General features: G+C 40.0%; 1 protein-coding gene across 2 annotated transcripts; it reads left to right on the top strand.

The window, feature by feature from the left end:
* Window positions 1-404: 404 nt before the first annotated feature.
* On the top strand, window positions 405-13,218 carry LOC124268999 (serum response factor-binding protein 1-like). Of its 2 annotated transcripts, none has more exons than XM_046704030.1 (7): window positions 405-585; window positions 1,189-1,277; window positions 2,575-2,647; window positions 3,285-3,353; window positions 3,728-5,351; window positions 6,629-6,693; window positions 13,029-13,218. In XM_046704030.1, the coding sequence occupies exons 1-6, from the start codon at window positions 511-513 to the stop codon at window positions 6,670-6,672; spliced, it is 1,974 nt and encodes a 657-aa protein (XP_046559986.1). In that variant the 5' UTR covers window positions 405-510; the 3' UTR covers window positions 6,673-6,693; window positions 13,029-13,218. The 2 variants fall into 2 exon arrangements, with proteins under 2 accessions (XP_046559986.1, XP_046559987.1); XM_046704031.1 differs by lacking the exon at window positions 13,029-13,218 and adding an exon at window positions 9,767-9,780 and having other exon boundaries at window positions 6,629-6,673.
* The last annotated feature ends 1,977 nt before the right edge of the window (window positions 13,219-15,195 follow it).

Below are 15,195 nucleotides of genomic sequence, written 5' to 3'. Positions count from 1 at the left end.
CTTGGTAATAATATTAGGAACATATTACACAGATACAAATACTGAATAAATAGTATCACAGTTATCACAGGGAGAAAAAAAGAAACATTGTCAAATAAAACAGTTTGAAACGATTTTTCCTTTCAATTTGATTTTGGTTAGAAACGGATCCGGTTGTACCAACCGATCACTCAAACGAATGCTTCGAACGACAGATTCGCTAAAGCTAAAAGAGTTGTCTCCCCTACATAGATTACGCGTTGTTTTTAATATTAATTACAAGTCCATATGTAATAGTTGTGAGTTTTAAAATACTGTCATTGTTTCACGTAAACACACTTCAAAATATTTCGTAGTATTTATTATCACTAAGTTGTGTCCCGCGGGATGTCGCAATATCAGCGAACGGTTGTTGGCTTCAGGTTTCGTTTATGGCAAAAGCATGGGTCCTCTCAAGAAATGTTGAGCAGAATGAGACGAGCCTGAAATATTAACTGTTTTCGTGATTTCTGTTGGTAAAACTAGGTCATCATGTCGACCGACAAATTAAGAAGTTTAGATGTGGCCAAAACGGCCTCAATAGACTTGATGGCTCTGAACAACAACGTGAGTTGAACGTTGTGTTAACAGCTGATCATCCGTACCCGTGGATGTCTTTGAAGTTTCGCACCTATATGTTCATAATATAGTATGATCACAGCAACAATGGACTTGACACCGATCAGGCCTGTTATTTACGTGGTTTTCTGATATAATTACAAGCACATTTGCATGTAAACATTATTAATTGCTAAGAGGTGTAGACGATCATGTGGCATGATGTGCATCAATGTACAGATGTCAATTTACATCACATGAGGAATGTCAGCTTGAAGATGAGCTTGGCAAACAAATTTTGTGCTGTTTTACAATGTCAATAAATGTTATGTTTTCAGTTATATTTTCAGATTTGCATGTAGTTTTGAGTATGTCATCATATTGATCATGAAGATGCCAGGATGTTTTAAGAAGTTGTCAGGTTCCAGTGAATTGTGGAGATAGTTATGAAATAAGCTCAATAAAATCATCAAAACAATATCAATAGAAAACAATATTTTTGTCATTCACCGTGCTCACTTTGACCTGTATTATTTTGAGTATATGTTTTAAACCAAACAAGTTAATGTGATGCTTACATTGAATTTCATTGAAATATTTTATTTGTTTCAGATTGTAACGATGAGGAAACGTGTCAAACAAGCGAAGGTTCGTGTCATCCGAAGACTAGTCCGCAGTATCGATTCTCTCAAGAAGAAAAAGTAGGACTCAATAAATTCTTTTTTATCTTGTTCATTGTTATGTTACTATAAGGGAACTTCTCCCCAGTAGATTCCTCAGTATTACTGGTGTAGTGTGGCCTGGAGTTGTCACACAGATGATGCACAGATGATGCACCTTGGCACATTGCTTACAGGTTTCTTTGGTTATGTGGACCTGTGAAGGTCCGGGTTAGAATGACCTTCAGTAACCCATGCTTCTCGTAAGAGGTGACTAATGGGATCGGGTGGACAGGCTCGCTGGCTTGTTTGATACATGTCATTGGTTCCCAATTGCACAGATCGATGCTCATGCTGTTGATCACTGGATTGTCTGGTTCAGACTTGATTATTTACAGACTGCCGCCATATAGCTGAAAATTGGAATATTGCTGAGTGTGGCGTAAAACTGAACTCACTCACTGGTTATGTGGACAAGGTGTCCGAACTTGGATCAAAAAGATCTGTTATATGAATCCTATCACAAGACTCAAAATGTTATTTGCAATTACAAATAATTTGTATGCCATTGCCAAATACTGCAGTGGGAATTCAAAATACATGGGCTATGTATACTCCAAAATAATCAATACTCATGATAAATTCATGGCATAAAAGTGATATCACTCTCAGATTTAGCAGTATTAAATGGTACTAAATTATTTGAAACAAACATGAAGGAACAAGTGCACCTTCTCTTTGCCTACTCACACACTAAGACAGCAGTTGTAGGTGCTCTTTATCCTGTTAACACCTGCATGGAGGCACCAGGATAGTGTCTTTTATTACCTTCTTTACCATTATTCACTCAACGGGTACCAAGGTTGCCAAAGTAAAGCTGTTGAATTATATATTTTTTGGATAATACATGCTAATTTTGTCATCATGAATAAACCTATTTTCATCAAAAATGAAATGTTTTATGCCATATTTACCATGTTTACCCATGTGTTGTCTTTTCTGACTCCTGGTGTCCCCTGCCGTGATGTTACTGGAATATTGTTAAAAGCGGCATGAAACCACACTCACTCACTCACTTTTCTGACTCATTCAACCTATTTTGTGCTTAAAAAAATTGTCCATAAAGGATTAATACTATTTTCAATATGACATTGTTATTTAGACAAGTCAATAAGACAGGTAATTCTGCTCATGATAATGAGTTCTGTCCCTTGAGCTTGTTACACAAACTTTACTGAAAGTTATCTCCCTTTGTCTTGTATTGTAGATTATTTGTAAGTGTTCCTGCATATGTACATATCTAATGTATATGAGATATATGATGTATGATGTGTGTCAGGGGCACTCCTGTGATGCTGGAGAAGAACAAGAGGAAAGCTGAGCGTCTGGTGGAGGAGATCCATGCCATTAAGGTCAGATAGGAAAGCATGTTGTGTGTATTCTGGGTTAGACAAGTAAACGCTTCAACCGATGTTAGTTTAAAGAAACAACTATGGGAATAGATGGTCAGACTTGATGTCTATGTATCCTAACTGAGTTGATCATAGCTTATAATTGGTCCTAGGTTTGTTGGGTCCAGACTTGAATATTTTCAGGCTGTGGGTAGAATATTGCTCCGTGCAACAAACACAGCAGTAGGATATATTATTCTAACTAATACGCATACCAAAATGCTTGGTTGACAGGTTTGAAATTAGTTTTTACATTTCATGAAACATGTTCTATTTTTAATTTTGGAGGGATATGTACACAGTAATGTGTATCATGTGTGTTTTAGAATACAGTGTGTGTCACCGTAGTTTGCTTTTTGTGCCTGTACATTGAAGTTAATGACTTTATAACATTTAAAATCATTTGACAAGTTTTAAACTGATACTTTTGATTCTATACAGTCTTCAATTATCATGGCAACCGTCTTGAAATTCCATTGGACAGATTTGCATGATGTTATTTAAGTCCTATCTACAGTAGCAGATGTTCAGTGAAGCATAAGATGTGGCATGGTTTTGTGTTATAACAGTATTTTGGAAGTAGGATTTCTCTTTGCAGCACCTGAAAGCTGACAAGATCTCCAAGTTTGCAATTGGCAACACCATATCTTTTGTTGAACTCTGCAAGGTAGTCTGATATTCCATGCAACTTGTATCAGGTCAAACGTGTGAACATTAGAAATGTACAATGATTATATATGTTTGTTTTAATATCTGTACTATTTTTCAGTCTCTGTAAAACTATTTCAATTTTAAGAAATTTAATTTTATTGATAGGAACAGAACAGATTTACTTGTTGGCTTAATCAATGAAATTAATTTATTAGTTTTTTTAGAAATGTTTTAAACGTCACAATTTCTAACACTTTCTAAAAGTGATACAAGAATGTCAGTTATCTGTTGACAGGAAAGTTTCCAAATGTAGTTATCTGTCAGTAGTCTTAAAGGAAACTTTCAAGTATACATCTGCACACTCACCCAGTATTTCATGCTTGTCTCCAGCAGGACAATTCATCCATCCAGTCTCGAGCTCTGACTCGTGTCTCAGAGAATGAAGTCATACAGAAAGAGGTAACCAGGTTCAGAGACTCCCACCCTGACTGGAAATCTCTTTCCGCCTTCCTCCTGATGAAGCAGAGTGGCAGACGATACAAGAAGAAGAAGAATAGATCCACTGCCGAAAAAGTGGACACAAACATCAAAGCCAGGGAGGCCATGATGGAGGCTTATCTAGATAACAGGCTCGAGAAAAAGAAAGTGGACATTGAAAAAGTTAAAAAATCTGGGCAGGTGGGGAAGGGCAAACAGAAAAAGAATCTTGTGAAAAATGAGGCTGAAAGTGATGGTAGTTCTGGGAACATGACATCATCAGATGGTGATAGTGAAGACGAAATTAACAGTGAAGGAAGTGATAGTGAAGAACTTGACAGAGAAGAAGCTGACAGGACTAAGGTGACCCAAGGAGGCAGTGTGAAAAAGGAAAGGTTTAGTGGTGTAGAGAAGGAACCGATGAAAACTTGGGATGACAGTGATAGTGGGGACAGTGATGAAACTGAACAGAGGACTACTCAGGGACAGTCTCCCAAGAAGTCCTCCTTGCAAGATGCTTCTTTTGACAGGGAGAATCAGAGGAAGGAAGGAAGTGAAAAGGATGGGAACAAGAAGAAAGGAGGTCTAAAGCTTGAGATACTGCAGCAGATGTTTTCATCAAAGGATGGAGACAGTGAGTCAGAGTCTGACTCTGGACAGTCATCTGGTGGAGATGAAGTGAAAGAAGTCATAAGGAAATCTTCAAAGAATGCCAAATTAAAGTCTAAAATCATAAAAGAAATGTTACCTGCAGACTCCAGTGGTGATGATTCTGACTTGGAGGAAGATATGACAGAGGAAGAGCTTAATGAATCTGATATCCTCACTGATTTAAATCAAAGGAAAAATGAAAACAAACAGAAAAAAACCAAATCATCTAAACATGCCAAACAGAAAGGAAAAAATAAAATTATGGTTGTTAAAAAAATTAATCTAGAAGATTTAGAAAATGATGAGGACTTGAAAGAGAAAAAGTTCTCTGAAGATGTTCCCGGGATTCTTTTGTCTCCGGAAGTAAAGAAAACCCGAGATGCTTTCTTTGCTGGCAGTGATGATGAATCTGATGGTGAGGATGAGGAACAGGATGAAGCATCTTCTCAGGACAACAGTAGTGAAGATGAAGGGGAAGGTCCAAGTGCTTTTGAAACTACATTTATTGGTACACTGGCTCATAAAAAACAGTTGAAAAGGGGGGTTGGTCAGACAGGGGTCAAGGTCGTGGACGTGGGTCTGGGGTCAGGGGACATAGTTTCAAAGGACGTGAATTTCGGGGAGGACATGGTGATTTTCGAGGAGGAGGAGGTGATTTTCGAGGTGGACGTGGCAATATTCAAGGTGGACGTGGTGATTTTCGAGGTGGAGTCAGTAATTACAGAGGAGGTGGTAATTACCGAGGAGGATATAGTGATAAAGACAGATCAGACTTTCAGAGAGACAAATTCCAAAAATTCAAGGGTAGCAGTAGGGGATCAGGGTCAAGTTTCAGAGGTCAAGGATCTAACCAAGAAAAAGACAGACACAACTTTGATAATCAGAGGTAATTTATTTCATTCTTACATGTAATTGGTATACATTGAAGATATTTAATCTATTTCACAGACCATATTTGCTAGTTGGCATTGATATGTAAAATATATATTTAACCTGTTTATTATGTTAATCATCATGCACATTACCATTATTAGAAAAAAAACATCCGTGCCCAAAGCATCATCAGGAAATCTCTAGTGGTTTTATTTAAAAGACTTATTGCAATAATTGTGGATTTTTTCATGGAATATTATTCATCACATGCTGAGATCAGACTTGAGTAGGCCCATCCTAGTCTGTGACAGATGGTGAGTGAGTGAGTTTAGTTTTACACCACACTCAGCAATATTCCAGCTATATGGTGGCTGTCTGTAAATAATCGAGTCTGGACCAGACAATCCAGTGATCAACAGCATGAGCATCGATCTGCACAACTGGGAACCGATGACGTGTCAAATAAGTCAGCGAGTCTGACAACCCGATCCCGTTAGTTGCCTCTTACGACAAGCATGGGTTACTGAAGACTCATTCTAACCTGGACCTTCACCGGTTGACAGATGGTGAAGTACTAGTAGTACTAGTGTGTTGTAATTACATGTGCAGATGTACACCGCTGTATTCATAGTGTTTTATTGGTACTTTTAACAAAACATCACATATTTGAATAGTTTTTTGTAGGGAAGGTTGGGGAGAAAGTAAACAAGGTGCAATTAATTGGGATATATTTTTTTTATGGAAGGACAATATTTTCTAGGCAACATGCTTAACATATTGTCATGAGTGATAATTTGCCAATTTCATTTCCGCCTTATTACATTTTGTAGTGCTACCTGAACATAATTACTAGGTCATATTTGAAGGAACTATTGTCATCATCTCTATCAGTAGGCATTGAGGGATTTATCTAGACCTGCTCAGACTCTGAGTCCTCATGTGTGTTGTAGATGTCAGTAAAATTTCCCAAATTGGAATTTCAAATTTGCTAATTCATGTTGTATGATAATCAAGGTGATGACTAATAATGTGGCTTTAAAGACATGGTGAAAGTGACTTGTCCTTCATGACAAATTACAGCAAAAGTTTGAAATATTGGATAAATCCTTGGTACATTATGTTCATGATGAAGATATTCATGATTTGTCAGTGTAATGATGTCTGGTATCAGGACAACAACTTGTTGCTTTCTGTTGACATGTCTGATGTTTATAATCTAAGCATTTTAAGTGAACATTGTGATTTTGTTAATGTTTGCTTGAGCTATTATTCTATCAAATTTATTTGCAGCTCTAGAGGCAGGGGAGGTAACTCATACACTAGCACTGACTTGAAGTCGCCAGGAAAACAAGAAGGTGAGTTGTTCATGTTCTTGCTGCCCTGGTGTCAATGGTGATTGGTTTGGTTTCAGACAGATATTCACCATAAACCCTGGACTGTCATTCAGTGATGCTCAAGGCATACTACAATAGATCGCTATCACCACCTGTAGTTTGCTGTTCTGCTGTAACCCTTACATGCTCACTCTCTCACTCAGCTGATTTGTAGTCAGCCATCAGGAAAACAAGTCTTTCTAGCTCACCTTATACTTCACAAGGTTTTATCTTGGATTCCAAACATGCTACACTTTTCGGCAAACTGGTAGAAATATACTTGGTTAGAAATTAGGATTATTTTAAAGTGTGTATTAAAAAGGTAAGCATAGTCTTGTATTAAAAGCATGACCAATAAACACTGAAGCTGTAATAGATGATTTCATGTTATTGGATAAAAATGTAATTTTATAATTCCATGACATCTGATAATAATATCTGAATTTTGGGAAATTTTAAACATCCAAATTTTTTAACAGAATAATTATATAGTTCTTTTCATAATTTGCCTGACAAGTGTATTTAGGCATGTTAGTTTGGGGTTAATATTGATGAGAGATCCAATAGAGGAGTAGACTTTAATGCTTGAGGTTACATTAACATTATTGTTGTGAATATAATATGAATGCAATATTAACAATTGAAGACAAATCTAACTTCCATACAGCAATTGTGAACAAAATAATAAGGGTACTCATTTTGAAATTAAAACCCGTGGATGTACAAAATTCCTTGCACTATGATAGTTTATGTGCAATAGTAACGAGAAGCATATTGTTTGTTCAAGGCAGAACACTGATGGACCCACAAGTCATAAGCCAACTCTTAGCCCTTGTCGGCAGCACACTTTTGGATCTACAACTGATCCAGTTAATGAACCAATTAAAAGCCTACTTTAAGCAGGGTTTTACACAGACTTTTAAAAATGGGAGTCATGGTGACTATTTATTTTTGGGAGTCATTTTCAATATTTGGGAGTCATGAAAATTTTAATATTTTTCCTTATCCTGACTCATGCTCTTTTGCTTGTCTTCTTCTTCTTACGAACATAGTGGAACACTTGTATCTCCCTAATTGAAGCTCCCTTCAATGTAAAATCACTAATTAGTACTCACCACGAGTTGCCTCCCTCTTCCTTAGCGAGGGAAAGGAGGCACCACCCTCTGGCCTCATGCTTCACTCTCTCCTTCTTCGCCCAGTGAGCAGGATGTGAGAGCGCCTGTGTCTCCTTACACACTATATCCTTTGATTATTCTTAGTGTATTACCTCTTATAGTCTTCTATAGAGGTGTAGCTTGTATCCTTCTGCAATTATGTATTGATAATTATCGTATTTTCTGCTGTTTATTCACGGGACGCCGTGTTTGTTCAGCTAGTTTACGTTGATGAAAATCTATACTATTTGTAGATTACGTTTTTCTGCTGCTGACCCGCATTTAATATGCCCTAGCTGTACTACGCCATGTGCGTTTTCTTCACGTTGCAGTTATTGTATTAATCTGTCTAATTCTGCATTTAATAAATATTATCTTTGCGTCTTGAGACGTGCAGCAGATAGGTCACGCAAACAAGGTTTAGCCATGGCCGATACATCGGAACCCCTAGCCAGTCAGCTGCTGTCAGATGACCCCCTCCCATCTGGTGTTCCGCTAGAGTTACCCTCGGAGGAGAGGCGCGGGACGCAGTCCGCCGTCTCAATGAAGTGTCCTGCATCCCCAGACATCCCGTCGTCGCAGCCAAAGTCTAAGAGGGTTTCGACATCATCTCAACGCAGACTCCGTACCCCCAGGGCAGCGTCTACCTCCAAGGGGAAATCAACGAAGTCTAGAACCTTCTCAGCCGAGATTGTTCCCGCCCAAGCCTGAGAACCCCGGTCACTGGGCCTGTATGATGATCAGCCGATCATCATACCCATCTACGCCACAAGAAACGACCGTGTCTTCGCGAGGGACGAAGAAAAGATCATCAAGTCGCTCGCTCCCCTCAGGACCGGACTGAGATGAAGCTTCCCGGACCAGTCTCCCGAAGCTTCGCGAAGGGCACCAGTTACAGGCTCCAAATCATCTTCGTCTAGAAGGCCATCGAGGGATTCTCCAAGAGCTTCGCGGAGCTATCAACGTTCGCCACATAGATCGCCGCGAAGGTCACCATTTAGACACAGCTCGTCAGCTCGTTCACCAAGACGATCTCCTCACCGTTCTCCACGCCGATCACCTCATCGTCCACCTTGCCGATCGCTTTGCAGGTCAACACACCGTTCGCCGCATAAGTCTTCACGGAAGTCCCAGTCAGGTCTCCGGTGTCGTCGTCCTGCACAGAGATAGATCCATACAGGTCACCATCGGAAGAGCATGAACCTCTTATAAGTCATCCCGTTATAGAAGATGATGGAGGCATCATATTCTCAGACGCTGAGATATGCTATTGGATGGTGAATAACCTAGACCTAGCCTCACCGTCTAAGAACGGTAATCCGGCACACACTTACGTGATGAGGGAGAACGATGCAGACAACATCACCCTACCCCCGATCGACCCGATTGCTATGGTCCCACAGAATCTGGACACAGCCTTCCATAAAGCCACTAAAGTCCAAGCGCACACTTACCACAGTTCAACGCTAAGAAGTTTGCAACTCATAATATGGACCCTTTTTCAAGGCACAAGAGATCGATGACAACTACAAAGTGATCAACGATGTCAAGAATAGAACTATAAGATTGACGATCGCAAGCTGGTTCAGATAGAAACCATGACAAGCCGAATGTTTTCCGGCCTTAATAGATCTAGAACGATCAATGAGACTCTTATATCCAGATTTCGAGATTCAACATCTGGGGATGACAAAATGGTCTACTCGGCCCTACTTATGCAAAAGAAGGACCAGCAGTTTCTAACGGATCATCTCACATCAGTCTCTGCAGCACTAACCCTGGCTCGTCGTCAAGGCCTCCTTGTTTCCTGCAGCTGGGGTGAGCAGTTTACAGCTCCACTCTACACAGCCCCGTGGTCTACGCCATCCATCTTCGACTGAGGAATAGACAAAGTCTCTAAGGAAGTCACCAAGGATTCTAGAGAAGTCCTTATGATAAAGTCGATGGACACGCTAGCCAGCATCATCAGGCAGACTTCACAGAGGTATTCAGGGAAATCTAAATTCACTGGATTACAGAAAGCACGGGATAGGAAGATGGCCAGCTCCAGAGGAAAAAGATTCTTTTCAAATTTCCCATATGGCAACTACAGAGGAGGATCAGGAAAAGGCAGGGCACCCAGAGGTTCCCGCAGCTATAAACGATGAAAGACAGGTTCGGAACGACTGGAGTCTTCCACCCCGAAGCCATTCCAGTACAACCGTCACAAGTGGGTGGACGCCTTCGACTGCACTGGGAGAACTGGGGAATGTTACAAGACCCATATGTTTCCAACATTCTTCAACACTGATATCGTATCCCACTACAGGCCACGCCTCCGCTGACAGTCAACCCTCACAAGTTCGACTTCCAGGCTCAACAACTACCAAAGTTAAGAGAGGCTGTTACATCTCTCCTAACCAAGCAGGCCATAGAAGTACTAGATGAAGTAAACATTGAACCAGGCTTCTACTCCCCAGTAGGAGAAATACAGACTCATTTACAACATGAGCACATTCAACAGGGATTATCTACACAAACCGCCAACATTTCGCATGATACATCTACCTCAATTACGGCACCTAATTCGTCCCATAGATCTGCAGGATGCCCACACATCCCGATACATCCCGAATCCAGGAAATACCTGCGGTTTACACTAGACGGGCTGCATTATCAATGGAAAGTACTCCCATTTGGAATATCATCGGCCCCCTGGTTATTCACAAGAGTAACGAAACCTATCGTCACTTACCTACATCGTCTAGGGCTACGCAAGTGCGTTTTACCTCGACGACGGGATACAAGTAGATCAAGATCCACAGCATCTCAAACTACAGTTAAACTTCATCATCAAGCTACTAACACACCTAGGATGGTTAGTAAATCTACTCAAGTCGGACCTAGTACCAACACAAGATCTGCAGTTTCTAGGCATTCGATTTATCACGACACTGAACCGTATCGTCATACCAGAAGACCGATGGCTCAAGATCCAACAGACCATCCCACAAGCCTTACTCTCTCCGCTACCACTACGACAATGGCAGAGTCTGTTGGGTCTCCTCACGTCAGCCCAAGACATGACAGTCAGAGGCAGACTACAGTTACGTCCGTTACAGGTCTTCATCAATGCTCATCTCGACGACCTACAGCCATTCAGTCTACCGAAACGCATCAGACCTCATCTACTATGTAGCCCAGGAGCATTAGACACAAACAATAGGTAACATTGGAAAAAAATAGTAGAAAGCTGAATTTTTCAGGAAAGCTTCAGAACATCATTGCCATGTACAAAATACAAAGTTCTGCCAATTCAACCTTGTGGCATTTTTGTCGACCAGGAGGTCGAATGTCTGCAAAGGCATTTATTTAACAGAGCCGGAATTCAAAACCCATCTCTATGTAGACGCGTCGCTCCAAGGTTGGGGAGCTCATCTCGCCAACCGGACGGCATCCGGGTTATGGAATCAGCAAGAAAGCAAGCTCCACATAAACATGCTAGAGATGAAAGCTGTAATCAACGCCATACTACATTGGAGCACCATTCTACAGAAGGCGCATCTGATGATTCACACCGACAACTCAACAGTGGCGTTTTATGTAAACAAACAAGGCTCAACGAGATCACTGAACCTATTGACTTTATGCTTTCAACTGTTCGATCTAATCGACGATCTCAACTTACATGTCAGAGCATGTCACATTCCCGGAGCCAAGAATGTACTAGCAGACGCACTCTCTCGGCCACATCTACCGTCACCGACAGAATGGATGCTCCACACAGAAATCTTTGCACAGATTATCAAGAAAATAGGAGCTCGCTAGTAGATCTATTAAGCCACTTTCGCTTCAACAATCAGCTAACAACATTCGTATCACCAGTCCCGATCCACAAGCGGGCAACGGACTCTCTAAGCATATACTGGGAAGGCCTCAACGCTAACGCTGCAGCGCTTCCGCCGGCCAGCTTTAATCCCACAAGTGTTACAGAAAATCAAACAAACACAGAGTCTCCAACTGATTTTGGTCGCTCCCTACTGGCCAGTGAGAATGTGGTTCCCATTCTAATTCAAGGAATCGGACAACCAACACTAGAGCTACCAAAGCCCTCGAATCTACTAATACATCCTCACACCAAACAAGCGCACGGAAACCCAGAAGCATTCCAACTTCACGTATGGACTGTATTAAAGTGTAAATATGTAATTTTCTGAATAAAATTGATATTTTATACTTATCCTGACTCATGAGGTAAGCCCTCCCATCCTCCCCACATAACACTTTGGATTTCCCTGTAAATTCAAGTGTTGGGCTCGCTATATCAGGAGAGAGTGAAGCATGAGGCCAGAGGGTGGTGCCTCCTTTCCCGCGCTAAGGAAGAGGGAGGCAACTCGTGGTGAGTACTAATTAGTGATTTTACATTGAAGGGAGCTTCAATTAGGGAGATACAAGTGTTCCACTATGTTCGAAAGAAGAAGAAGACAAGCAAAAGAGCATGAGTCACGATAAGTATAAAATATCAATTTTATTCAGAAAATTACATATTTCTTTGTGTTAATCATTCTCAGTATATAACTGTGTATGTCACACCACCAAATGAAACTACAGCATTGTTCAATTCAAACAGCCAGGATTACTGTCTCCTCTGAGTTTTCTGGAACAATCTGACAGCTCTATAAAAGTCAAACTATCATCGAACAATATCATTTTTTGCTTATCAAATCGATTTTATTGAACTGAATTGTGAGGGCCAGCCATAAAACTTATGTCAAGCTTGACTCGTATGATAATATTTTGAGAGTTGTTTACAAAATTGTTGCGTCAAATACACAGGAATCATGCATCATGTAAAACCCTGTTTAAGTTCTGTTTGTCAAAAACAATACACATGGGGACCCACCGTTTTTTATTCTGGGGGAACCAGGTTTTGTTCTCTGAATAGAGGAGCAGAATCTGGACTTTTTTCAGACAGTTAGTATGACCAACAAACAATTTTTGTTTTCAAAAAGGGAAGCAATGTATTCCATACCAGTGTTTTCAGAAAAGAGTTGTTTCAAAACAAGGGTGTGTCTCACCCTGCAACCAATATCATATAGTCAGATTTTTGACACATCATATGCTGCAATAATGTATTGAATTGTTCCTGATCAGGCCGTCACATGCTTCCTGTATTGATTTCAGCCAAGAAGCAGCAGTCTGGGGGTCAGTCGTCCCTCCACCCATCCTGGGAGGCCAGTAAGAGGAAGAAGGAACAGAGCGGCATACAGGCATTCAAAGGAAAGAAGATCAAGTTTGAAGATTGATTGTGTGCTTTGTCAGCTCAAAAACCATTATAACATCTGTTCAATAATAAAAATGATTATCAATCACCTTTGTGCTTAGTTTAGGAACTGCTTTGTTGGAAGAAAAAACATTTTAATTTGTAGGTATAGATATTATATAGGTGCACCTTGAGTTTCTAAGGCTCTAAAGCGGATGTGTTTGACATTTGTTGATTTGCAATACCACACATAAGGAAAACCTTTGCCAATTGTTTTGACCTTTGAAGGAAGTGGCCATGTGACTTTCAGCAATCTGTTTTTTGCTGTGTTGGGCAACATTTTTATGCAAAGCATGTGAATAACAGGAACTATGGGCATGACATTCTTACTTTTTCCACAAACACCTGATGTCATCCACTTTAACAAATCTTTTGCCCTCTTTACTCATTCACTCACTGTTTTGGCAAATAACTGAGACTGGTCTGTCACAGATGTCATATATACACCTCACTTCGACAACAGGTAATGTTGACACCAGGACTTGATGTATTTGATGTATTGCCGAGTGCAGCATTAAGCAACAAACAACCACTGACAAAACAATATGTAGTATGCTGGACTTCTACAGTCTGTTTGAGTCAGAAACGGACCGATGAATTGCAAATTTTATCATTGTACAAAATTGCCACATAAATATAAATAGTACACATGTTTATCATTTACTAATACCCAACAGCTTTCTTATATTTGAAAATTTTCCGGACTCCACCAAAAAAGTTCTCTTTCCTCGAGGGAGGAGTGCAGAGAAAGGGACAGCCAGGTGTGCGAGAAAGGATGGAGACGGCACAGCACAGGCTAATGAATCAATAACTTGGTGGGCACTTGTGCACGTGCTTCTCTAACACCTGGCTGTCCCTTTCTCTGCACTCCTCCCTCATAACAAATAGTGAACTGTGTCAAAATTTTAATGATAGTTTCTTAAAGAACTTTTTTTGTGGAGTCCGGAAATTTTCAAATATATGAAAGCTGTTGGGTATTAGTAAATGATAAACATGTGTACTATTTATATTTATGTGGCAATTTTGTACAATGATAAAATTTGCAATTCATCGGTCCGTTTCTGACTCAAACAGACTGTATGTGAAACCTCATATAGCTTCCAATAAAACCAATTTTTGCCAGGCCGTGATATACCAATCTGAACTAGAAACAAAGAACAGCTGCAACTGTTTCTTATTTAGTTCTGTGTGTGAAAGTTCTAGGTGACAAAAAACTATTTCCAAGACTAACACAAAATGGTGGCAATGGTGATGTCAACATTCCATCAGTTGACACTCCCTTGCTGTCTACATTTAAGGTACATTTTTAGGTACAGTCGAACATGCATTTTCCAAGAGTTGCATACAACCCCTTACGCAAGAGTTGCTTCATTTCAGTTATAGCTTTCGGGGCCATAGTAAAGTTTCAAAATGTTTTCTGATACACATGGGAAGTGTGTATCAGAAACCCTAACATTTTCAAAAAATGCCAAAAAGCCTGACCACGTCATCAGCATGCGTCCATGAATACAGTATGACATTAATATCTACGGAAACTGTCAATGTTTCCTGAAGAGAGGCCAGACGTTTGTTCAAAGAATGAGGGTACGTAGTGCTATAGTACTGTCGGAAATAGAAAAAAACTGTTTTTTCACGTTTATCTCTACAATTTATGTAGTTGATATGTGAAAGAGTGAAGTATCTGTTAAACTAAGTTCGGCCTAAATACAGATACAGTGGTATGGAGATAGGAAACTAAAAAATGGACTTTACTGAGGAGAGATTAGTGCAGAAATGAGCAATGCGATTTTTCCTGTCCAAAGCAGCTTATTTGGAACAGACCAATGGCTTTATGCAAGTTAGTGTGCGATGATATTGTATTGCAAAGAACACTTTTTAAATGCCCATTTTGAAATTAGACTTAGCTTCATTATAAATGATAGCTGATGTAAAAAATTATAACTTTCATACTGAAACTATTTAGGATGTAGCTACCATGGAGTCTCACTATCACTATAAAAAGAAACATGTAGGAGGGGTCGTCTCAAA

Source organism: Haliotis rubra, unplaced genomic scaffold (genome assembly GCF_003918875.1).
Source record: "Haliotis rubra isolate DU_JTF1 unplaced genomic scaffold, ASM391887v1 Scf141, whole genome shotgun sequence".
In the NCBI taxonomy this organism is placed as follows: domain Eukaryota; kingdom Metazoa; phylum Mollusca; class Gastropoda; order Lepetellida; family Haliotidae; genus Haliotis; species Haliotis rubra.
Note: the sequence above shows the minus strand (reverse complement) of the source record. Positions and strands in the feature narration are given on the sequence as shown.

Excerpts from the sequence above, each read along its gene's own strand:
- LOC124268999 (XM_046704030.1), top strand. The coding sequence starts at position 511 with ATGTCGACCGACAAATTAAGAAGTTTAGATGTGGCCAAAACGGCCTCA. Across the intron at positions 1,278-2,574 it reads GATTCTCTCAAGAAGAAAAA|GGGCACTCCTGTGATGCTGG; the intron begins GTAGGACTCAAT and ends GATGTGTGTCAG. Across the intron at positions 2,648-3,284 it reads AGGAGATCCATGCCATTAAG|CACCTGAAAGCTGACAAGAT; the intron begins GTCAGATAGGAA and ends TTCTCTTTGCAG.